Source organism: Ambystoma mexicanum, chromosome 2q (assembly GCF_040938575.1).
Source record: "Ambystoma mexicanum isolate Mex_15411 chromosome 2q, UKY_AmexF1_1, whole genome shotgun sequence".
NCBI lineage: Eukaryota > Metazoa > Chordata > Amphibia > Caudata > Ambystomatidae > Ambystoma > Ambystoma mexicanum.
In genome coordinates, this window is record NC_090924.1 from 309,979,672 (window position 1) to 310,005,169 (window position 25,498).

Consider the following 25,498-nt stretch of genomic DNA (forward strand, 5'->3'; position numbering starts at 1 on the left):
ACAGGGAAGGAATCCTAACACAAATCGGTCACGTAATCCTTTTCACACTGTAAATCATCAACTCAGGGACCTTGAGCTCATGAAAAGGCGACAATCAATAATAGACGTCTAGTCTTCACGGGTACTATTCAGTTGCCTGTGACCTTGTGGGCATTTGCACATAAGGTTAAATCTCTTCTTAATGTTCCTCATATATTGTTAGGCAGGGCGTTTTTTGATTATTCTTTTCAGTTGCTGTAGATGTAATTCAATTTGTCATCAGCAGCTCCACTCGTTTACTTATTCCCAAAATGATTTCAGCGTATGTGTCATGATGCCCGCTCCCGGGGAGCCGGTTCAAGCCCTGCGTCCCCGAAAGCGGACATCCAGTCCCCAAGGAAGGACCCAGCAACCCCATATAGGGGCCCTTTGGACAGTGTCCTGGCGCCTATGGCGCCAGGCTCATAAAAGACATCAGTCCTGGCACCATAGGCGCCAGGCTCATTATGGATGTGCTTGGGTGCACTTACCTGATGCAGACCATGCTGCAGGATCCCGGCCTCCTTGAGGCCTGAAAGGAACTACTTTACCTGTGGGACTAATTTACCATCCGGGCGTGGTCGGGGAAGGATACATACTTGATTGGAGGAAGGATACATACCTGGAACTTCTTCCAAGGCTATTTAAACCCCACCCGAACAGCCACACGTGCTTCGCGTTGTTCTGCATCTAGCAGCTGGACGCTCACCGTGTCTGCTCCTGCATCCTGACTTCTGCCACGCCTGCCAGCATCCTGGATCACCTGCAAAGGAAGAGAAGAAGAGAACAGAAGAAGGAAAAGTCCTTACCTGCTAAATCCGCATCCCGGAGACATCTCGCCGACAATCCTGAAAAGGAAGACTTTTATTTAAAAGCTCATCGCGTCGATCGCTGCAGCGCCGCATTCCACTCACCTTTACTGGGCGCCTCCATGTTCAGCAGCGATCATCCGGATTCGCAGTCACGCCCCAGCGCCTAGGGAGAAAAAGACCAGAACAAAAGGTGAGAGAGAGAAGAGAATAAGGAAAGCTAAATCTCCATGTTAAGACTTACCTGTTGATTCATTCCCTCTTCATTTCGGGTCCGCGCCGCATCCTGGCATTTCCGGACCCCGGCCCCTAAGGGGAAAAAGAGACATCAGCGTTAATGAGCGAATGAAAAGACATTACCAAAAAACGCTCATTAAAGACTTACCTGATTTCTACAAGGATTTCACCTCTCATCTCGGGTCGGTGCCTATTCCCTGGCATTCCGTACCCCGGCCCCTATGGGGAAAAAGACACTAGCATTAGTACATTAATGCATGGACACAAGGGGAACCTCTTATCACAAAACTTACCTGGAAGCCAAGCAAGTTTGGTTCTCACCAATCCGAAAATCCAGTGAAGTAACTGGATACCAACGCGCCCCTGCATCAGAAGCAGGATGGAGAGCTTGTCCTTCCAGACCCTAAGGTGAGACACTACGAGGAATCACAGAAGGGTTTCGAGGAGGATGAGAGGGGAAAGTGGGAGGCTGATTGCATTACCCCGCAGACAGTTAATCCCCTATTTTCGCCTACAGAAGGATACTTCTGCGAGCCAGACAAGCCAGAATTGGGGGCCCGGTCCAGTCCGTCTTCCGAACCCTGCGCATCACCTTAGAAGAGGTCACAGCAGCGCGAACCAGGCCAGCGCCTCCGTGGGAGTCAGGTGAGCGTTACAGAACGCGAAGACTTCCTACAAATTCCCACCCAGGCGCTATGGAAAGTTCTGAGACTGATCAGTTGGCCCAATTACTGGGGGAATTACGGGCCGAAGTACATGCCGCTCGTCAAGAGACTAATGCCCTCAGGAGGGAATTAATAATATCAAAGGAAAGAACTGATGACCTGGCCAGACAGCTTTTGCAAGGTCAAGCTGGGCAAACTCCTCAACCCGGTTCCGGAGGGAACCCCGCTCCTGTGGTTTCCAGTAACCCTGTGCAGATTAATCTACCTGGAAACATGCCGCTGGCCCCACCTGAACGCTTTGCTGGGGACCCCAAACGATTCGCCGTATTCATGAATCAGTGTCGTTTGCACTTCCTATGCAGACCTGGGGCCTTCCCTAATGATCAGACCAAGGTAGCCTTTGTATTGTCATATCTCAGCGGCTGCGCTGCCGATTGGTCAGTTCCACTGGTTACTCAAGATGACCCGATTCTCCGTGATTTTCAAAGGTTTCAAGCAAGCATGGAAAGGTTATTTGCTCGACACTCTCAGGGGCAGGCTCTGGATGACGAACTTCTATCCCTGCGACAGGGCAATCAGGACCTCCTATCCTATATTGCAACCTTTAATAGACTAATTGTGGAAACGGGATGGCCAGAGGATAAAAGAGTCACGTTGTTTTATCGAGGCCTACGTGGAGAACTTAAAGATGTCTTGGCCCAAGTTGTAAATCCGCCCCAAGAATGCACAGAGTATATAGACTTAGTGGTCCAATTGGATCACACACTTCAAAACAGAAAAGCAGATCGGTCTAGGTTTGAGACCCGGGTGTTGGTCAAGACCCATGCTAATCCCAAGGGAGTTGATGTCTCTGAGCCTATGCAAATTGGAGGGGTTAAAGGACCCTTAACTCAAAAGGAACGTGAAAGGAGGCGGCAGTTAAAATTATGTCTTTATTGTGGGAATTCTGGACACTTTCTACGAGATTGCCTGGCAAAACCGCCCCGAAAGGCGGTAGGAGCTGCTGATAAAAACCATGAAGACTCTGTTTCGGGAAACGACTCCGCCTGACAAGTGTAGGGGTCCGCTTGCCGAGCTTGAAAACTAACTCTCAGACCTCGCATTTCATTGTGCCAATGGTTCTCGTAGATCCAGAACAGCCTAAGCGGTTGCATGCAATAAAGGCATACATCGATAGTGGGGCTATTGGAAACTATGTGGATCGTGAATTGGTCTCTAGGATTAACCTCCCTCTCCGTCCTAAAACCAGCAAAGATGTCATCACCACAGTCGATAGAACTGAAATTGCCTCTGGACCGGTAACACATTCCACTACTGAGGTGACTCTTATTGGTCCCGACGGCCATCGGAAGGGTGTTGTGTTTGATGTAATCAAGGCTCCACAGTTTCACGTTATTCTTGGAATCCCTTGGTTAGAGACACATAATCCTCGAATTGATTGGCGAGCTAAGAGAATAACCTTCCCGGATTGTACACAAACCTGCTACCCAGAATACCTGAAGATTAATCTAGCATCTGTAACCTCTGCCTCCATGCAACTACCTCCGGAATACCAAGACTTTCAGGACGTCTTCCAAAAGGAACAGGCCAACACCTTACATCCTCACAGATCGTACGATTGCCAAATCAATCTGGTGCCCGGTGCACAACCCCCTTGTAGCAGGATTTATGCCCTTACCGAACCTGAGAATCTGCATTTGAGACAATATTTGGATCAATACCTAGCTAATGGTTTTATTCGCCCGTCAAAGTCCCCGGCATCCTCGGCTTTGTTCTCCGTGCCCAAAAAAGAAGGCGACCTTAGAACTTGTATCGATTACCGCGCATTGAACCAGATAACGGTTAAAAACCGTTATCCTCTGCCTCTGATCCCTGAACTCCTTGACCAGGTGAAGGACGCTTGCATATACACCAAGTTAGATCTCCGGGGGGCTTATCATCTGGTAGGAGTTAAAGAAGGCGACGAATGGAAAACTGCCTTCCGTACTAAATACGGATTATTCGAGTACCAGGTGATGCCTTTCGGATTGTGTAACGCGCCGGCTGCCTTCCAATACTTCATGAATGATGTCCTTCGGGAACTCATCGATGTTTGTGTTGTCGTATATATCGATGACATTCTGGTGTACTCCTCTTCGGAATCTGATCACAGAAAACACGTCAGGGCAGTACTTGAAAAATGCGCCAACACAAACTATTTGCTAAATTGGAGAAATGTGTCTTCCATACCACAGAAGTCGAGTTTCTAGGTTTCATCCTGACACCCAAAGGAGTCCGAATAGACTCAAGAAAAGTGGATGCCATCCTCAAATGGCCATCACCTAGCTCTGTAAAAGGGGTTCAAAGCATGCTCGGCTTTGCCAATTTCTATCGCAGGTTTATCCCGGAATTTTCATGCGTGGTACAACCCATTACTGCACTCTTGAGGAAAAATAAACGTTTTGAATGGTCTGAAGAAGCCGAGCAGGCCTTTCAGGATTTAAAAGCTAAGTTTACCTCCGCACCTATATTGAAACACCCGCGTCCAGATCTCCCTTATGTCGTCGAGACTGACGCATCCAGCCTAGCCATGGGAGCTGTCCTGTCCCAAAGAGATCCCGAAACCAACCAACTGCATCCCGTAGCATTTTGGTCCAGAAAATTCTCGGCACCCGAGGTTATTTATGCAATCACGGACAAAGAACTGTTAGCCATTAAGTCCGCTTTTAAAGCCTGGCGGCATTATCTGCTTGGCGCTCGACATACCATCACAGTGATCACTGATCACCGGAATTTACAGTATTTGAAAACCGCCAAGGCTCAGTCATCACGGCAGCTCCGATGGGCTTTGTTTTTCGCTGAATTTGATTTCGTGATTACCTATCGACCTGGCTGCAAGAATGGCAAAGCAGACGCCTTATCCCGAATTGAAATGGGAGAATCTGATACAAACTCAGAACCAGTACCAATAATTCCCGAACAGAGGATTCTAGGCATGACTTTGTTACAGACGCTTGAAGACATTCAAGCCAGAGTGAAACAACTCCTGGACCCTACAACCTTACAGGATTGGATACAAAAGGGATCAGACTTTACCATAGATAATGGTTTACCTTATTTTCAAGGACACTTATTCCTGCCACATAAGGAATTACACGAACTAGTTATTTCCGGTTATCATGATGCATTAACAGAGGGACACCCCGGTATTGCCAAAACAGAGGAAAAGGTGAAACGACAATTTTGGTGGCCCTCTTGGTGAAAAGATGTTAAATCTTTTGTGATGTCCTGTGGTGTTTGCGCCCCAAAATGAAAGTCAAAAGGAAAGACCAGCCGGTCTCCTTCAACCTCTAGACATACCGCCAGCACCCTGGCACACCCTATCAATGGATTTTATTACGGACCTGCCTCCTTGTTCGGGGTACAATACTATTCTGGTAATTGTGGATTTGTTTTCCAAAATGGCCCACTTTATTCCTTTGAAAGGTTTACCTTCAGCTTCTGTCCTAGCCAAAGAATTCCTCGAAAATATTGTTCGGCTACATGGATTCCCATCTATACTAATCTCTGACCGGGGAAGCCAATTTATTTCCCACTTCTGGCGCAAATGTTGTCAAATGGCGCAGATCGACGTAAGATTATCGACCAGTCACCACCCTCAGACCGATGGTCAGACCGAGAGGACAAATCAGACCCTTGAGCAATACTTACGGTGTATGTTACAGCAATCTGAAAGCAACTGGAAAGACATTCTTTGGATAGCCGAATACGCATATAATAATTCGGTACACTCTGGAACTGGCCACAGTCCTTTTTATACTTTGTTTGGGCATCACCCTCGAACCTCAAACCTTGACTCTCCTCAGAACCTCGGAATGCCTGCAGTAGAACATCTGCATTCTACAATTACCCAAGCCTTCAAAGAGGCAACTACGCATTTACAACAAGCCAAGAGAAAATACAAGGAGAATGCTGATCTACATCGGAGTGAAGCACCTCCGTATCAGATTGGGGATCAAGTGTGGTTAGCTACCAGACATTTACCACTCAAAGGGCCTCGAACTTTTAACCCAAAATATCTGGGACCTTATTCTATTACGGCAATAATTAACCCAGTGGCTGTTAAACTTGATTTACCAGCTAGTATGCAAATTCACCCTGTTTTTCGTGTGTCACTTCTGAAACCAGTGGTACCCGGAACCCGACTACTCAAACCTCCAGAACCTATTCTAATAGATGGGGAGCCCGAATTCGAAGTGAAGAACATTTTAGACTCAAAAATGTTTAGGTCAAAACTGTTCTACCTAATTGATTGGAAGGGGTACGGACCTCAGGAGAGGTCGTGGGAACCAAGCGACCATGTGCATGCACCTCGATTAGTCAGGAAATTCCACCGACTCTTCCCAGACAAACCAAAACCCCCGGAGGGAACAACCTTGGGAGGGGCCTTGGGGGGGAGTGCTGTCATGATGCCCGCTCCCGGGGAGCCGGTTCAAGCCCTGCGTCCCCGAAAGCGGACATCCAGTCCCCAAGGAAGGACCCAGCAACCCCATATAGGGGCCCTTTGGACAGTGTCCTGGCGCCTATGGCGCCAGGCTCATAAAAGACATCAGTCCTGGCGCCATAGGCGCCAGGCTCATTATGGATGTGCTTGGGTGCACTTACCTGATGCAGACCATGCTGCAGGATCCCGGCCTCCTTGAGGCCTGAAAGGAACTACTTTACCTGTGGGACTAATTTACCATCCGGGCGTGGTCGGGGAAGGATACATACCTGATTGGAGGAAGGATACATACCTGGAACTTCTTCCAAGGCTATTTAAACCCCACCCGAACAGCCACACGTGCTTCGCGTTCTTCTGCATCTAGCAGCTGGACGCTCACCGTGTCTGCTCCTGCATCCTGACTTCTGCCACGCCTGCCAGCATCCTAGATCACCTGCAAAGGAAGAGAAGAAGAGAACAGAAGAAGGAAAAGTCCTTGCCTGCTAAATCCGCATCCCGGGGACATCTCGCCGACAATCCTGAAAAGGAAGACTTTTATTTAAAAGCTCATCGCGTCGATCGCTGCAGCGCCGCATTCCACTCACCTTTACTGGGCGCCTCCATGTTCAGCAGCGATCATCCGGATTCGCAGTCATGCCCCAGCGCCTAGGGAGAAAAAGACCAGAACAAAAGGTGAGAGAGAGAAGGGAATAAGGAAAGCTAAATCTCCATGTTAAGACTTACCTGTTGATTCATTCCCTCTTCATTTCGGGTCCGCGCCGCATCCTGGCATTTCCGGACCCCGGCCCCTAAGGGGAAAAAGAGACATCAGCGTTAATGAGCGAATGAAAAGACGTTACCAAAAAACGCTCATTAAAGACTTTCCTGATTTCTACAAGGATTTCACCTCTCATCTCGGGTCAGTGCCTGTTCCCCGGCATTCCGTACCCCGGCCCCTATGGGGAAAAAGACACTAGCATTAGTACATTAATGCATGGACACAAGGGGAACCTCTTATCAAAAAACTTACCTGGAAGCTAAGCAAGTTTGGTTCTCACCAATCCGAAAATCCAGTGAAGTAACTGGATACCAACGCGCTCCTGCATCAGAAGCAGGATGGAGAGCTCGTCCTTCCAGACCCTAAGGTGAGACGCTACAAGGAATCACAGAAGGGTTTCGAGGAGGGTGAGAGGAGAAAGTGGGAGGCTGATTGCCTTACCCCGCAGACAGTTAATCCCCTATTTTCGCCTACAGAAGGATACTTCTGCGAGCCAGACACGCCAGATTTGGGGGCCCGGTCCAGTCCGTCTTCCGAACCCTGCGCATCACCTTAGAAGAGGTCACAGCAGCGCGAACCAGGCCAGCGCCTCCGTGGGAGTCAGGTGAGCGTTACAGTATGTCCATGTCCACAACGGTAGAGACTGTACTGTACTGTAGTGTTGTTCCCTGTATCCTATGTAAAATACATAAATACAATACATTTAGTCATTACTATATAAAAAGTCCGTGTGACATACAAAGCTAGCATGGCCTCATCAAACATGACCACCGGCACTCTCATACGAGCACTGAGCTCAAATGTTCTGGATGATGGCCCCCACGATGTGCGTGGTAACGCTCCTGCCTCTATAGTAGTTGAGATTGCCACTGATTGGCTGGGACCTTCCTTAACTACCCAGCCTGACGAAAGCCAGCAAGCAAAGCCGGCAACCTCCAAAGAAGGCCGACAGGTAAGGCTGTTACCCGTCTGGCCCTGTGATTCCACCAGCAGAAGGATAGGTCCATGCCCGGTCGACCTCTATCCTGACCCTTTCACCACCACCATGAATATGTATACAGACCCTCCTTGTGTTACCCTGCTGCCCGAAGACTCATCAAAAATGGCCACTGCCATTCACATACGAGCAATGAGCTCAAATCATATGGATGACGGCACCTGCGACATTTGTAGTACGGCTCCTGGAACAGCCACTGATTGACTGGTACCTTCCTTCCTTAACTACCCAGCTTGATGAAAGCTGGCAGGCGAAGCCAGTGACCTCAAGTGAAGGCCAACACGTAAGGCTGTTATCAGTGTGGCTCTGTGATTCCAGCAGCAGAAGGATATGTCCATGCACTGAGGACCGCTATCCTGCTCCTTTCACCACCACCATGAATATGTACTTGGACCCTCCGTGTGTTACCCTGCTGCCCGAGTCCTCATCAAACACTGTGTCTGCCATTTACATACGAGCACAGAGCTCGCACCTTCTGGATGATGGCCCCTGCAACGTTCGTGGTACCACTCCTGCCTCTATGGCAGTCGAGACAGCCACTGATTGGCTGGTACCTTCCTTAACTACCCAGCCCAACGAACGTCGGCCGGCAAAGCTGTCGCCCTCCAGCGAAGGCCGAAAGGTAAGGCCTTTACCTGTCTGGCCCTGTGATTCCACCAGCAGAACGATAGGTCCATGCCCCGAGGACTGCTATCCTACTCCTTTCACCACCACCATGAATATGTACAGGGTCGCTCCGCGTGTTACCCTGCTGCACAAAGCCTCATCAAACATGGCCGCTGACATTCACATACAAGCACTAAGATCAAATCTTTTGGATGATGGTCCCTGTGACGTTCTTGGTGCCGCTCCTGCCTCTATGGCAATTGAGACAGCCACTGATCGGCTGGTACATTCCTTAAATGCCCAGCCTGACAAAAGCTGACAGGTGAAGCAGGCGATCTCCAGTGAAGGCTGACAGGTAAGGCTGTTACCTGTCTGGCCCTGTGATTCCACCAGCAGAAGGGTAGGTCCATGCCCGGTGGACCACTATCCTGCTCCTTTCACCAGCACCATGAATGTGTACACAGACCCTCTGTGTGTTACCCTGCTGCCCGAGGCCTCATCAAACACGGCAGACGCCATTCACAAACAAGCACTAAGCGCAAATCTTCTGTGTGATGTCCCCTGTGGCGTTCGCGGCACAGCTTCGGCCTCTATGGCAGTCGAGACAGCCACTGATTGGCTGGTACCTACCTTAACTATCCAGCCTGACGAAAGCTGTTAGGTGAAGCTGGCGTCCTCCAGTGAAGACTGACAGGTAAGGCTGTTACCTGTCTGGCCTGGTCTAGCCATGGAAGGCTGCACCCCCCCAACTGCCTCCAGACCCATAAAGGTATGTGATAATATGTCCCCTCTGCCCGCTCTACACCGCTAACTATGCACCATGCTCGTCCGGACCCATTCACTATCACGCCATCCCGATTCCTACCACCTGCTGGCCCGTTCCATGCACGTTGCAACGCGCTCAGTTCTACCCATGGTGGACCCACATATCCGCTCGACCGCACTTGGCCTAATAATCACATAACATCCATGTGTCCCCATTGTCCTAGCGATCTCAGACGAGCCTGCCTTACAGCACCTATCGCTAAGCGCTATAAGCCCACATACAGTGCACCGCCTCTCTGACAGAGAAACAAGCGCCTCCAGGCCTGCACCTTTGCCTCTTCTGACTGCACTTCTGATTGGATACAGATGGTACAAACGCACTTGCACAAACCGGAACTCCTGCCAGCAATCCAATGGCGAGACAAATTTACCTCGACTGCTCCGGCTAGCTCCAATATAAGTGTCTCTAAACTACCATGTCTGACAGTCCCGAAAGTGTCCCTCTAGCTTCATCCTTGACCACACTACCACAGCCTACTGTACTGTAGGCATATTCAGCGTAGTACAGCACCCCCGGCCCCTCCATTGTGTAGGGATCACAGCATCACCGCCCAGTCACAATCATCTGCAAGACAGCGCAAAATCCTGGGCCACCTAATTGTCTGTTCAGTACATACATGCTATTGCACAGTCTGGACCTGGAAAGTCTCAGGTTTCGCCATCCCAGACCCTCTGTTTTATCGGAGCGGTCTTGGACACTTTCCTGGGCAGGGCTTTCCCACCCCGAGGATCGAGTGGCAAACATCTTTCGGATGGTCAATGCCTTTCAATCCCAGGAACGAGTCCCAACCTCGGCTTTCCTGCGCCTTCTGGGTCTCATGGCCTCCTGCATCCTAGTGGTACCGGAGGCAAGACTGTGCATAAGATCGCTTCAGTGGCTTCTCTATTGCTAATGGCTGCAGTTTCAAGCCCGCATGTCGAACCTTTTCCAGGTCTCGAATGGGGTGGCTAAGGATCTTGTGTGGTGGGTCATGCAAGACAACTTGCTGAGAGGCACGTTGTTTCATCAACCATGGCGGTGGTCACAGACATATCTCTGACTGGTTGGGGCACTCCTCTGTCAGACCTAACAGTGAGCGGACTGTGGTCTCCTGCGGGGTCTCGGGAACACATCAACTTGCTGGAGCTAAGGGCGATCAGGCTGCCCTGGTTGCTTTCCTCTGATCTGTGAAACGCAGGACTGTGCTGATCCTGACAGACAACACAGTGGCCATGCACTAGATCAACAAACGAGGTAGTGTGGGTTTCTTGCCTCTGTGCAGAGAACCAAATGTGACTGTGGTTCTTGGCTCTGGAGAACAGTGTCTCTCTTATGGCGGCTCATCCTTCGGGCAGGGAGAATGTCACAGTGGATGCCATGAGCAGACAGGCTACAGCCTCCCATGAGTGGGCGCTCTGCCAGGAAATTCTGGAGATTATCTCCTTTTGGGGAACTCCTCAAGTGGGCTTCTTCGCATCGAGTGACAACAGGAAGTGAGAGTTGTTCTGCTCCAGGGAATGTCCACATCAGGGAGCTCTGGGGGACGTGCTGATGGTCGAGTGGACTTTCGGCCTCCTTTATGCATTCCCGTCGATCCCTGTCATTCGGCTAGTTCTCAGGAGACTGCGCTCGTTTGGATCCACGATGATCCTGATCGCTCCAGACTCTGTTCGGAGAATGTGGTATCCGAAGTTGCTGAACATGTCCATCTGCCTTCCAAGGAGAGTCGACTTGCTCTCCCAATCCGAGGGGCGGGAGCTCCACTAGAACCTCAGCAGCCGGAACCTTCATGGGTGGTTACTGAGAGCATGAGATACAAGGAGTGGTACTTGTTGGACGACATACTTTCAGCTAGGAGACCCATTAGGATATCCATGTATGCCTGCAGATGGCGTACATTTTTTATTTGGTGCCGAGAAAGGGATCTGGAACCTTTATCCTGTGAGTTCCTCTGTGTTGGATTTTCTGTCTCTGCTATCCTTAGCCCAGGTGAGCCTGCAGATTGGCAATGTAAAGCATTCTCACTGCTATTTCCGTGTTCAAGAAGCTCCCGGAACAGGGCTTGTTTTTCACAATCCCCACTGTGATGCAGTTGTTGTGGGGCTTGTGACAGACAGTATGAATAGTACCTAAGGGGGAGTTTGATAAAATGTGATGCAAATTGTGCAATTTAAAGAATATGCAGTCAGCAACAATGCTCAAAACTACTAGCCGCATAGTGAAGTAATTCATCAAACTGGCCCATATTGGCTGAAATAGTGGCCCATTTTGACCACCAATAAACTGGCGCACCCTAGCATTTTAGTGTTTTGGGTTCGGGCATTGCCCTGTTGCCTTATAGGCCAGTCCGAGCCTGTTTATACATGGTGCTTGATACCCTGCTTCACAGCATACGTGTTATAGAACCCATTGCAGCAAGGAGGCCTTAATCCAGCCCGAGGCCAGCCCTTAATGCCTAACATGCCTACTCCACCCCGTTCCACGGACCCTCCCCCAATTCTTCACCTCCAGTGCATGCTTTTACCAACCCTTATCTCCACAAAAAAAGTAATTAGGAATATGTGCGCTACAAATGTACTGTACTTGGAAAGAGCCCAAAAGTAGCCCATACCCCCAAACCCAATCTGGCTACCCTGATTACTTAGTATAAATGTGCACCTTTTCATGCATTGTACGAGGAGAGGTAGGAGGGACCAAGGGGAATTTTACGAATATAGTGGCAGGAGTGTTCAACGATTTGGGGTCTGTCTGACGCTATCAGTAAGGGTCAGGCAAAAACCTTATACAGTAGGGTCAGTCAATCTATCAACCTCCATATATTTTGCCATGTAAACCCCACCATCCTCTGCCAGTATAGTTAATGCTGAGGGCTCATGCAAGCTGGAGATAAAACATCTTGTGGGTGACAGATCAGACCCCTGCTCTACGGGAAAGAAACAGCAAACCAATAGTACTTTTTATCTTTGCACGAATCTGTGAGCGCACACTGCACAGTAATAAAAAGGAAAGCCAATAGTGGTTAGATAAAGACAAAAAGGAATGACAGAAGTACAGGAATTTAAAAGGACTGAATTTTGAAGTGTGTTAGTGCAAGCCGCTGGCTCTGTTGTATTTCTGTGATATTGCACAATATAGAATTTGGATCACAGAATTGTTTTCAAGTTCAAGCTATAAAGTATTGTTGTTCAACAGAAGCCATAGAAAGATAAAACAAGAATGTCGGTGTGATAGAGAACACAATTGTACTCACTCCCTGTAAAACTAAAACTGCAGAATACATGACATACAATATAAACAAACTTTAATTTGCAAAGTAATTATTTTGCATTATGCACATACGTTTACAGACTTCAATTAAAAATTAAAAGATGTGAAAAATTAAACTGCTGATTGATATCGTCACAATTTTGAACAACTGTTCCTAAGACAGTAAACCTCTCTCCCAGCGGGGTGTGTATCTGCTCTCATCACTATAGGTGGATCAACTATTAACTGCTATGTGAAAAGACAATAAGGTTGAAATGAAAATATGCAATTGTTTTCCCTATTATTTAACTGTGATATATCAGCATTTCAGACATTGAGAGGCTCTCTTTAAATGACTAACGTTTATCTATGTTTTTATTAATGTATTTTAGAGGATAGGCGACCTTCGACCCGATGACCTTGCTGCTATCCTGACGCGACCTGGAAGTAGCATCAACAGCACAGCGTGGGGAATTATCTTTAGACATTACACTGTTATGGGAAGCCTCGTGGACGTGCTGGACATCGTGAGAAAACAATACGTGGTATGCTTTAGTTTCAGTCATAAAGATCCAGAGTGCATAGACCTGATGACAGCTCTCTGAAAGGGTTCAATATTTTTCTGACTACATTTTCCATGAAGATTGTCCCTCACAAAGGAATAAGTGGCAATAAGCTATTTTAATCTCTGGGTGCAGTAGGTGGCAAGCTCTATTCACATTCAACTAGCCCAGCTATACCTTACTGGCAGTAGATTTCAGGATCTGATGCCAAAGAAGTTAACATTTTTTCACTGGTCACCCCGCGCTTTTTATTCGTAGTGTTATTTATTAAAACTTCTTTTTGTTACAATGTTTAAACAAAATCACATGGTGACATTTGACGGCTCCTCTGGCCACAACCTATACATGTCAGCAACTCAAGAACGAATAACAACATATCGTGCCTGCCTGCCCACAGCCCATTTGTCTGCTTCCCTGCTACTCTGGAAGCTCCCACAATTGCACCCCCTGACCTGATTCCATTGTCCCGGGTCCCATTAAAGCCTTGTTTTGCAACCAAACTAATATATATATCCCCACCCCTCAGAACCCAGTGCCTAACCAGTAGTCCGCGATATTAAACCCGCCCTTATTGTATTGTGAATCCCCAATAAATTACCCCCCTTTCCACCCACCGCCACATATCCTCCGCCAGCCAGTAAACCCGACCTGCGTATCTTTATAATCAATAATTGCCCAACCACCTAGCTTAGGAGGACACAGGTCCGAGCTAGCCTACAACAAGTTCCACATTCCATGCCAGCCACTGTACCTATAGGTGTCCTCCTCCACAATGCCTTAAATCAATTTCTGCCCTCACCCGCTTACTCAATGCCCTAGTCCAGTACATGCATTTGGGCCATTCTGTGCCTTCCATGCCATGGCTATAGCACGCTTAGCCAAAACTAGTCCCAGTGATACCGCCCTAATCAGCATCTTACAGCAGGTACCCTTTCTACTCGGGAGAAGGCACAGCAAGCATTGTTTCACAGTCCACGGCACCCTGATTCCAATCATATCAAACAATTCCTCCAAATATCTTTCCCCAAAGGCGTTTCACTGACTGACACCCCCACCATATGTGCAGGTAGGACCCAGTCTCCTTGCTATACCTCCAACAGAACCCGTTGCCCTTTTGGCCACTATCACCGGGGCACATAAGCAGTCATCACCTGCTTATGCTGAATCCATTGAAACCTCACATTCCTGGAGACTTGTTTCGTGTGCAGCAGCGCTCTACTCCACTCCCCGTCAGACATCTGCTCTCCCACGACATCCTCCCACTTTTGTTTCAAGTTCACTGCCACCTCGTTCCTCTCCGATCTGTAAAGCACATAGATTTCAGAGACCCGTCTAGCCCCCCCATCCGCCAACTGTACCAATACTACATTATTCTGTGCACCTGAGGTCTCTCGGGAAGCCTTCCCACAAGCCTGTCATCAGTTTGGCAAAGTCTAAAAATGCACGGTCTGATGCTCTGTCCACTCTGTCATCTCTATAGAGGTTACCAAGTGATCCGCCATGCCCCACTCAGCCTATGCTCCCCCTGCCTTTGCGCAAAGCCCAGCCTGCTGCTGGTGAGGCGCACCTCCGGCAGGAAGGGAAGCCGCTGCCATGGGAGTCTCGTAGCTTGCCACCAGACCTGTATAATTATGCTTACTGGCGATGGCATCATCTTAATTTCTCTCCCTCTACCCCCAATCAGTTCCAGCAACCGTTGCGGAGTGGAGCACACTCAGTAATTGTCCCCTCATGTGGGTGGACAAACCAGTCCACTATGTGCTGAAGCACAGACACCCAGTAATATGACCTGAAATCCTCAACCCCAATACCTCACACGCCTGCGGGCCTCTGCAAGGTGGCAGGAGCGACCCTGGGAGAACCTCCCTTCAACAGCAATTTGGACCACAATTACGGTCAGGTCGCATTTTATGCTACTATTTAGTAAGTTACTCTGGGGCTACCCTTCATTGCCATATTTGTTCCTTGTTCTTAGTTACACGTCATGTGGTTTGCTTACACGCTTTATAATGTGTTCTCTGCCTGCTCGCCTAGTTGAGTGCCACAGTATGGTTTTATCCGCTAACCCTGACCTACTGTGCACTGATGTTTAATCTGAAAATTCCACCTGCTTGACAATTCATGCCACTGCCATTGCTTGCTCTGATTTTTATCATTTAGGCAATACTATATTCAACAGTACGCTTAGCGCAAGCCATGCTGTATCGCGTTGTGCCACATTTGGCTAACTTGCCCAGAGTCTACGAATTAACTTGTAGCTTTAGTGTGTGCGTGCGCTCCCTCCACTGAATCGACTCACGGGCACTTATCTACATGCTGCAGGTTGGCGCGCATGCTCCATTGTGAATTCCAGGCGTCTAGCATCACTATTATGCCCCCTAGGACCATCCAGGCCACATACTATTACATGCCCCTACCGGTAGTCATCCTTGTCCAGCTAATCATTGTGATATCACTGACACTCTGTACAACATGGTAACACACTGTATACCCTAGTCTCCAGTGTTTCTGGCCACCTGTACTAAATTCGAATTTAGATGCTAGCACATCTAGGCCGAGCATGTTAGAATTTTTGCTATGCATTATACACAATAACTACACTAAATGTTAGCATCCTGTTTACTCTAGACACTAGTATTTCTGGCCCTCTGTACTAAATTCGAATCTAGACGTTAGGACACAAAGGACTAGCATGTTAGAATTTTGTTCTGCGCATTGTATACAATAACTGTACCAGATGTTAGTGTACTGTTTATTCTAGTCACTAGTGCTTCTGCCCCCCTGTACTAAATTCGAATCTAGATACCTGTAAACAACACCTACAGGTATAGCACTGAAATTTACCTTGATAGCAAAACAGGAACGATACCTAGTTGTTAATACATAGTATGCTTTTGGCATAGACATAAAATGTCCCCTGCCTATTCCATTAAAGTCGTTCAGACCCTACTACTTACCTCTGCTATCCTTACTATAATGGCCACTACTATCAAAACAAACCCCCCTAAGGATAGAAACCCGAGACTCAGGGCTAGACTGCCCAGCATCTACAAACCTATAAGTAACCACCCCAATAATGCCAACAGACGCACTATCACCCAGCCTAAGAACTTTCCTCCAACAGCAATGCAGTCTACCCATACCAGTGATCAAACCCCCACTAAGATTCACACAACTCAAAATACCTTTCCACTAAAAACTGTCTAATAGCCAAACCTTACAGCTCCTTAACGTTATCAGGATCCCTCATCAACGCTAGATCAGTAGTAGCCCATGCTACTGAAATCGCAGACATCATAAATAATGATAACCTGGACTTATTAGCCATAACTGAGACCTGGCTACACGAGACTGCAGGACCAACTCTATGTTAGCAGTGCCTGACAGTTACCAAATCCTTAGAGCTGACCGACCCAATGCCAGAGATGGTGGCCTAGCCATCATTTTCAAATCCACCCACTCCATTAGACTTGCCGTGTCAGCCTCCTACTCATCTTGTGAAGTACCCTCAGTCAAATTGCCCCCCTACAATAACCATACACTATCAATCCACCTGATATACAGACCCCCTGGGCCACTACGCACATTTGAAGACAACCTAACTAGCATTATAGCTAACAATACCAAAGACCACTCTCAAACTCTACTGATGGGATATATTAATCTCGGCTTCAATGATTCTGATAACAAACATGCAGAGTCAGTTGCAGCTTTGTTAAATGACCACGGTCTTAATCAGAAAGTCCTTTCCCCTACCCACACTAAAGGAAGATCCCTCGACTGGGTATCCGAACTGAACGGCAACATCAACATTACCGATATTGTCCCCCAAACATGGACAGATCATTATCTAATAACCTTCTCCGCCACACTAGATCTTCTCAGTCCTAAAACTAACAATATGGTACCACCCCTTCTTACCAGAAGTAAGAAGGATATTACTGTTGAAAAACCTATCCCTATTCTCCTCCCTGCTATCTCTGGTTCAGAAAGTAACAACCCTGACACCTTGGTAAATACCTTTAATAATGCGATGACCAATGCACTGAACGCAATTGCTCCTGCCAAACTGTGCAAAGCTAGACAAGAAATTTGCTTAAATGCCTGGTTCACTCCACATCTGAAATCTCTAAGATTACAAAAAAGAAAACTCCAATCTATTCGGCGCCACTCCCCCACTGAAAACAACAAAAATAATTGAACTGAATTTGCCAAACTATACAAAGAAGAAATAACCATAACCAAGAAGAACTTCTTCAATGACAGGATTGCGAAAGTTAACTGTAGTACTAAAGAGCGATTCTCTTTCCTTCGTGAATTGGAATCCCCAATTCAACCAATAGACAATGCCCCTAAAAACAAAGTATAGTGCACTAACATACAAAATTCCCTATCAAACAAAATCTCCTCTCTCCAATGCAAAATTGCAAAAAAAAAGATACACTATCAACGTCTGATCAACAAATATCTCAAACTCTGGAGAATAGAACAACCACGCCCTTTAGATTCAAGACTATCTCCATAAATGACACAGAGAAAATAATACTCTCCCTCAAACCTTCAAATTGTAAGGGCGACATCTGCCCAGCACAAATTATAAAGGACGCAACTAGGGACCCAGCTCCTTTCATCTCTAAGCTCATAAATTCCTCCTTTAAATCAAACACGGTACCTGCCAACCTCAAAGAATCCTGGGTCCTCCCTTTACTTAAAAAACAAACCCTGGACCCCTCCATCCCCACCAACTATAGACTGATCACGACCGTGCCATTTTTACTTAAAATCTTAGATAAAGCTGCCTACATACAAATCCAGGACTACTTGGAAGCAAATTACCTACTCGGCTCATGGCAATCTGGCTTCCGCCCCCTCCATGGCACGGAAACAGCTCTGCTAGACCGTAAGACACAAATTGAGGAACTAAAGGATAATGGAAAAACAGCTCTGCTTCCCTTACTAGACTTGTCGGCAGCCTTCGACTTGGTGGATCATGCAGTCCTATGCAATCACCTCAAATCTGCCGCCAATTTCACCGGAGATGATATAGCCTGGGTCCAATCCTTCTTAGCCAACCGCACTATGCGAGCCTTCTCCACTTCCGCCTCTGCTGACCCTATCAAAATAACTTGCGGTGTCCCACAGGGATCCTGTGTCTCCCCTACCATGTACAATATCTTCACCACGCCTTTGTTTGACAAGTTGGACAGACTGGGTGTCACCTACACGAATTATGCAGATGACACCCAGATCCTCATACCCCTTTCGGGCAACTTCGAGGCAGACCTAGCCTTCTTGAACAAGATTTACACCCTCATTCAGGCATGGATGGCATCCCATGGCCTCTGCCTGAATGACGATAAAACAGAGTTACTAATCCTAGGCTCTGAAGCAAACATCCAAAAACTAAGTCACAACTATGCATCTTTCAACATTGATAACAATCCTATCAAGCTGATGTCCGTGGTTAAAACTCTTGGATTCTACTTGGACTCCTCCCTCACACTTAAAAAGCAAGTCAACTCCCTTGCCTCCTCTACAACTTACGCCTGCAAACTTATCCGAGCATGCAGACCGTACCTCTTTAGGGCCAGCTGTATCACACTAGCCAATGCTCTGATTATGTCAAGACTAGATTACTGCAATGACCTGAACTCAGGAGCCAACAAATATATCACAGATAAAATAGAAAGACTGCAGAACAACGCCTTGAGAGCAGCATTGGACATCCCTTATAGAGAGCATATTACTAAATTCAGGAAAGAGGTTAACTGGCTGAAGGTAACGGATAGAATCCCCCTCAAAACAGTTTCCCTTACATCCAAATGCCTGAACAACCTAGCTCCCCCATACCGAAAGCAAAGAATTACTAGGATAATAGCCACCCGCCCTACAAGATCTGCTAACACATTTATGCTAGAGACTCCTAGGTTCAAACGATCGACAGCGGGAGGCACTAGCTTTCCAGTTAAAGCTGTGCAATGCTGGAATAAGTTACCACTTGACCTTAGACTTGAACAACCTTACCCTAAATTTAGACATAAGGCACTCAAATGGCTGCGCGCCAACGACACATAACTAGATCCACACCTTTCCTACTACACCTGGCCCCCACCTAACCTGCATCTGAGAACTAATTCTGCACTCTAGGTAACCTTGCATGCATGAGCACCTAGAAAGTTGTATATGCTTCATAATTACATAATTATATGATGTAAATTTTATAAATATGACTTGTATATATGTCCATACAGATAAACATGTTAGTGTCCCTTGATAGTCTAAACTATGCTCTGTATTCTTATGCATGTCTGCATCTCTGTTGTATATACTTGTGCCAAGTACTGTAACTAAGCTTAAGACTTCTTGTGTACATTACTGCGCCCCTGGCTACCCAAGGGTTTGGTGCGCATTACCAAATAAATAAAAAAAAAAACAATCAAACAATATAATATGTAGCATGCAAAAACACATCGCAGGTATAGGCATAGGCATCATCTGCAAGACATACAGCAGCCTTGGTAAAGCAATCATCTTGACCAGTGCCATCCGTCCCACAACCGATATCGGGACCCTTCCCCAAAATCCTGCTGTTTTGCTAAATGCAATAACAGCCCAATTAATATTCCTCTGGTATACGCATTCCCAGTCAGCTCTTACCATAATGCCCAGATATCTGCCCCCGCCCAAGGGATTTCCATCCGTAAATGCACCAGGTCAGCCCCCACTCTTTCCGGTACAGTGTAGATCACGATTTAGCATGATTCACCACCAGACCTGAGATTGCCCCAAATTTATCCACAGACACCAAGGCCCGCTCCAGATTGACCACAGGGTCCTGCACATACAGGAGCACATCATCTGTGTAACCATCTTGTGTCTCCTACAAATCACTTGAACTAGGGGTTCTATACCCAGTGCAAAAATCAACAGGGACAAAGGGCACCCAGTCACGTCTCTTGATGCACCAGCCATGGCTTGGAGACAGTTCTCTTTACCTGCACCCTAGAAGTCAAGCCCTCATTAAGTCAATAAACTGTAATGCCAGTTCCACCTGTCTTGTTTTTCGAGGATTCGTACAGGGCCTGGAGCCTCTAAGAGAAATAAGTACACTGAGCCGCGTATAAGAGTTATTCACTTGGCGCAGTATCTGAACTCGGCCTCTGCAGGAGGCTCTGCGCATGCACTAGATGCAATGCCTCGGATAGGCCAGTAGCAATTTCAAATTTAGGAGCCAGGCTCCCTTAAATGTCTCAGTGCCAGACACGACATCTTCCCTTTCCAACAACAATTAGACAAAATGTTCGCTCACAGTTCGGTGACTATATTTACTCAATCAGATGGGTTGGACGTACAATGCGCCTCCAGAGTCTCGTTGACATTTCTGTTCTCACCCGGGGTACTCGTTCCCAAGCACCATCTTCAAGTACGGGTATCTCATCTTCTTTCTCTTCACTGGGCTGCTCACCTTCTTTGAACAGACTGAAGAGAGATGCGTTCCTCGTGATAACCGTGTGTGGAGATCTGGCAGTGATCATCGCACCTTTCACATGAGTGATTACAAGATTCTCAAAATCAAATGCACTGTCTGTTTTCTTGCTTTGCCTCTGGCGCACGAGGACCCGGTCACCACACTGAAAAGTTGACTGCATTGCCTGACGCCTGCTGTTGGCATACTCTTTCATGTTTCTCTTCTTGATTGCATCCACTCTCCATAGTTCACCTTTTCCTCTCACTGACATAGTTGCATTGTGCGGCAGTGTAGTCTGGATCCTTCGGCCAAACATTAATTCCGACGGACATTGTCCTATCGTACCATGCAGAGAAGTCTGGTAATTCCTCAACATGTTGCACAGAGTCTCATTAATTGACATGGAGCACAATTCATTTTTTTGTAGGACCTTGTTTAGGGTCCTCATAAATCTCTCAACCATGCCGTTTGCTTGAGGCTATACCGGCATAATGTTTCTGTGATGTATGCCCATGTGTTCCATGAATTGAGAAAATTCAATGCTGCTGAATGGTGGACCGTTATCGGATTTCAACACTTCTGGAATATCCCATGCCGAGAATATGTTATCTAGCTCCGGTATTACTGAACTGGCTGACATGGACATCAGCATTTGGACAATGTGAAATTGCGAAAACTCATCCATGAGAACCATCCAGTATTTATTTTCCCCAAATGGTCCAAAGAAGTCGATGGCAAGGTGAGTCCAGGCTCGTTCTGGCAGCTCTGACATTTGAAGTGGCTCTGGAACATTAGCTCTCGAGGTACTTTGGCAGATATGTGCTGACAATGCGTTCCACCATTTCATCCAGACCTGGGAACCACATGGTGTCCCAGATTTGCCGTTTGGCAGCCACGACACCTCTGTGCCCTCTGTACGCTAAATCCACAACAGGTTTCCGCAGACTCTCGGGAATGACTATGCAATGTCCTCTCATAACAAGCCCCCCCTCTCATAACGAGCCCACCCTCTTATAACGAGCCCACCTGCAGATATTGAAAGTTCTTCATGTACCCGCTTGAATACAGTTAGCTCTTGGGTGTTTCTACTATTCACTTCTCTCCACATTCCAGATCTTATTTCTTTTAACTTTCTTAGTAGGTCATCTTGATGAGTATGTTCTCTTGGTGCTTTGGTATTGTATTGTATTGTATTGTATTGTATTGTATTGTATTGTATTGTATTGTATTGTATTTTGTTATTTATATAGCGCTCTTTCCTCACTTGTGTGGTCTCAATGCACTTTTTTCTTCGGTTGGAAGGCCCTTGGTGACCGTAGTCAATGTGGTTAGAGATTTTAGGGGGATTACATTAGATGTGTGTGTGCATATTTGCCATTCTAAGTCTTGGGTGGCTGGCAAGGCCCGGCTAAGCAGCCCAGTAGAGGTCAGACACGTGGGTGGGTGCTCTGGAGCGTTAGAGATAGATTGCTGATGTTGAAGCGAGTCTATGTGAGGCCAGCTATACTAGGTTCCCTTCGGGTAGTGATCGCTGTATGCTAGTGGCAGAGGTGTTGGGGTACGTCAGGTGTTTCAGTCTGGACGGCTATGTGTGAAACTAGGCCAGATGCGCTTATCCGTAGACGTGTTCTATCGTGCCTGAATGTTTTGCCGTGCCTGCGGCCTGTGTCCACGCTAGTGGTGTGAACTATACGTACCGTAGCCTGCGAGATTGCTTATTTGTCCAGGTTTAGGATTGCGAGTCCTGTAGCGAAGGCCTGTGTCCACACTAGTGGAGTTAACGATATGTACCGTAGGCTGCGATATTGCTTATTTGTCCAGGTTTAGGATTGAGAGTCCTGTAGCTAAGGGCCCGGGTTTCATACGGTGGCCGGTATCAGCGTATAATAGACAGAGACAGAGTCAATACCTCTATTAGAGGATCCTGTACAGCGGGAGAAACGCCTATGTTTCGCATTGCAAAGGTACATGCATTTGGCAGACCTAGTTCAAGGCTACACCTAGATTTGAGGATTCTGTATCGGGGAGAGAGTACTGGGGGTCACCCTGGAGTATGATCCGTCATATAGTAAGCCAAAGTGAAGGCCGCACCTAACAGTTGAGAGTCCCGTATGGTGGGCATGCGGCCCAGGTTTCGCAGTGCTGGAGGTCTCCACATATAATGAACAAAAACAGAGGGGGCTACCCCTAGATTTGTGTAGGTGGAGAAGGGCCTAGGCTTGAAAGGCCATAGGTATCAGCCTATTGTAAAGTAAGAATCCGTAATGTCACAGTCATCGACGAGTTGTTGTGCCTAGCTTGGGGATAGGTTTGTGGTGGGGGAAAGCTAGTGTTGTGAGCTTCTAGGGGAGAGTGATGTTGGTTACCAGTGGAGTGGCAGAGAATAGTTAGTGGTGTGCGTGTGCTAACCCCGGCCACTTATCTCATTGTTGGTTGTCTCATGTGGATTGGTGGGCAGGGGCGAGGTGAGTATGATGCAAGTGTGGCCATAGCTCAGGCTTCTGGCTTAGCTCAGGTGCTTGTTGCGTGTGAATGTTGTTGGGGGTGGGTTGATGGTCGATCAGGAATGCCACAAAGAAAGCTGCTGGTTTACCTGGAGTACTAGTCGGCAGGCAGTGTTGTTGAGCGGTATGTGGTGATGTGTCAGGTGCAAACTGCTGCGAGAGCTGCCGGCCCCTGAGTTACGATCGAAAGCGATGGAGTTTATTAGTGGTGTATTCACGGGGTGCAGTGGTTTAGGAAAGTATTGGGAAGAGCCAGGTTTTAAGTGCCTTCCTGAATTTAAGGTGGTTTTCAATGTTGCGAATGTGTAAGGGGATAGAATTCCAGATGATTGGCGCTTGAACAGAGAAGGAGGAGCCGTCAAGTCTTATGGAGCTATGGAGTGGGATCACTAGGCGAAATGCATTGCGAGATCTGTGATTCCTGATGGGTTGGTAAGGGACAATTTTGTCTCGCAGGAATTCAGGGCCAGTGTTGTGGATTGTGCGATGGGTGATACACATGGATTTGAAAGTAGTGTGTCAGGCAATAGGGAGCCAGTGGAGGACTCTCAGGGTAGGGCTGATGTGTTCTCTGGCGGTAATGTTGATGAGCAGGCACGCTGCCACATTTTGTATTATTTGGAGTTTCCGTAGTTGAGATGCGGGGGCTCCTAGGTAGAGGCAGTTTGCATAGTCAAGGAGGGAGCGGATGATGGAGTTAATAGCCGAGAAGCAGAGGGGGTAAGTGAGGTAGGGTAAAATCCGTCTGAGGATGTGTAAGTGAAAGAAACAAGTTTTGGATACGCTGGTGGTCTGTTGGGTGAGGGATAAATCTGAGTTGAATTTGCATCCCAGGTTTTTTACCATGTTTGAGGGCATCAGTGCCTGTCCTAGTGAGACGGGCTGAGGTATTGATTGGGGGATGAGTGATGTTTTCCCGCAGAGTAGGATTTAGTTTTTCCCAGGGTTGAGGAACCCTGGGATGACCCCCTGGTTGGTCGTCATCCAGTGATCAATATCAGAGAGGCAGGATGACAGGTCCGGGCTGCCGGATCCGTCGAAATTTGGGATTTTGAGTATGATCTGGGTGTCATCTGTGTAGTTGTAGCAGGTAAGATTGTACGAACGGATGATTGCGGGAATGGGTTGCATGTAGAAGTTGAAGATTAGTGGTGACGTGGATGCTCTTTGGGGAACACCTTTGCAAACTGGATGTAATATGGATGTGAATTGGTCGAGGTGCATGATTTGCGACCGGTTAGATGTGGAGGAAGAGATCCACGAGAGGGCTGTGCTTTTGATTCCTAGTGTTTGTAGTCTGTCTAGTAGAATCATGTGATCGATGGTATCGAAAGCTGCGGAAAGGTCTAGAAGGATGAGAACCACACAGCCGTCTACATCGGCTGTTCTTTTTAGGTCATCCCAGATGGAGACTAGGGAGGCTTTTGTTCCCCTTAGTGGTCTGAAACCTGATTGTGCTGGGTCTAGGAGGTCATTGGATTGAACAAATTGGCCAAGCTGTTTGTAGGCCGCTCGGTCAATCAGTTTGGCGATGAAAGGCGTATTGGAGATGGGTCGGTAGTTTTGGGGAAGAAGTGGGTCGAGTGTTGGTTTTCTGAGAATGGGTTTGGTGTAGGATGTTTTTAGGGCTTTCGGGAAAGATCCTAAGGTGAGTGAGTGGTTAAGGATTGCGCGAGCCACGTTACCTGCACAGGTGGCGGTTAGTATTTTTTTGAGCAATGTTGTTGCGCACGGGTCTTCTGGAGAGCCTGACGGGTGGCTGTCCGCTACCAGCGACAGGAATTCTTGGTGTGTGAGTGGGGAGAAAGAGTCAAAAGACGGTAGTGATTGGGGTGGGGTTAGTGTGGGGTGCTGCGGGCATGTGGGAGGTGGTGGTAGGATTTTTAGTTTGGCGATGATGGAATTGTGTCTTTCGTTGGCAGTGTTGTAGAAGTGGAGGGAAAGGGTGTCACATAGGGGTTGGGAGCTTGGGATGGTCAGATGAGAGCATGAGGGTGATTTGAATTCTGCTATGATTTTATGTAGTTCCCTACTTGGATCGCAGGCATTTTGGATCTGGTTCCCATAGAATGATTTCTTGATTTTCCTGATTTCCGATCTGTAGCTTCTGGTTGTCCTTGCTAGGGCGGTTTTGGTTTGGGCTGAGGGGTCGACTCTCCAGGCCTGTTCCAGATGGTGGTTGAGAGTTTTGAAGAGTTTGAGGTTGGGGGGAGAACCACCTCGGCAATGGTCTACATTTCTGTGAGGAACGTTTTGACGGGGTGAGGGGTTTGAGGGAATTGCTAAGCCAGAGGTCGAAGGAGTCAATTGCCATGGGCCATGGCGCTAGGAAGAGTGAGT

General features: G+C 47.6%; 1 protein-coding gene across 1 annotated transcript in view; it reads left to right on the forward strand.

Moving 5' to 3' along the window:
* The window catches only part of LOC138568695 (uncharacterized), a 1,243,988-nt gene that overhangs the window by 380,359 nt on the left and 838,131 nt on the right, over positions 1 to 25,498 (forward strand). Inside the window, exon 70 of the mRNA XM_069646472.1 lies at positions 13,016 to 13,168. Within this exon, the coding sequence (XP_069502573.1) occupies positions 13,016 to 13,168 (153 nt within the window). The remainder of the gene's footprint in view (positions 1 to 13,015; positions 13,169 to 25,498) is intronic.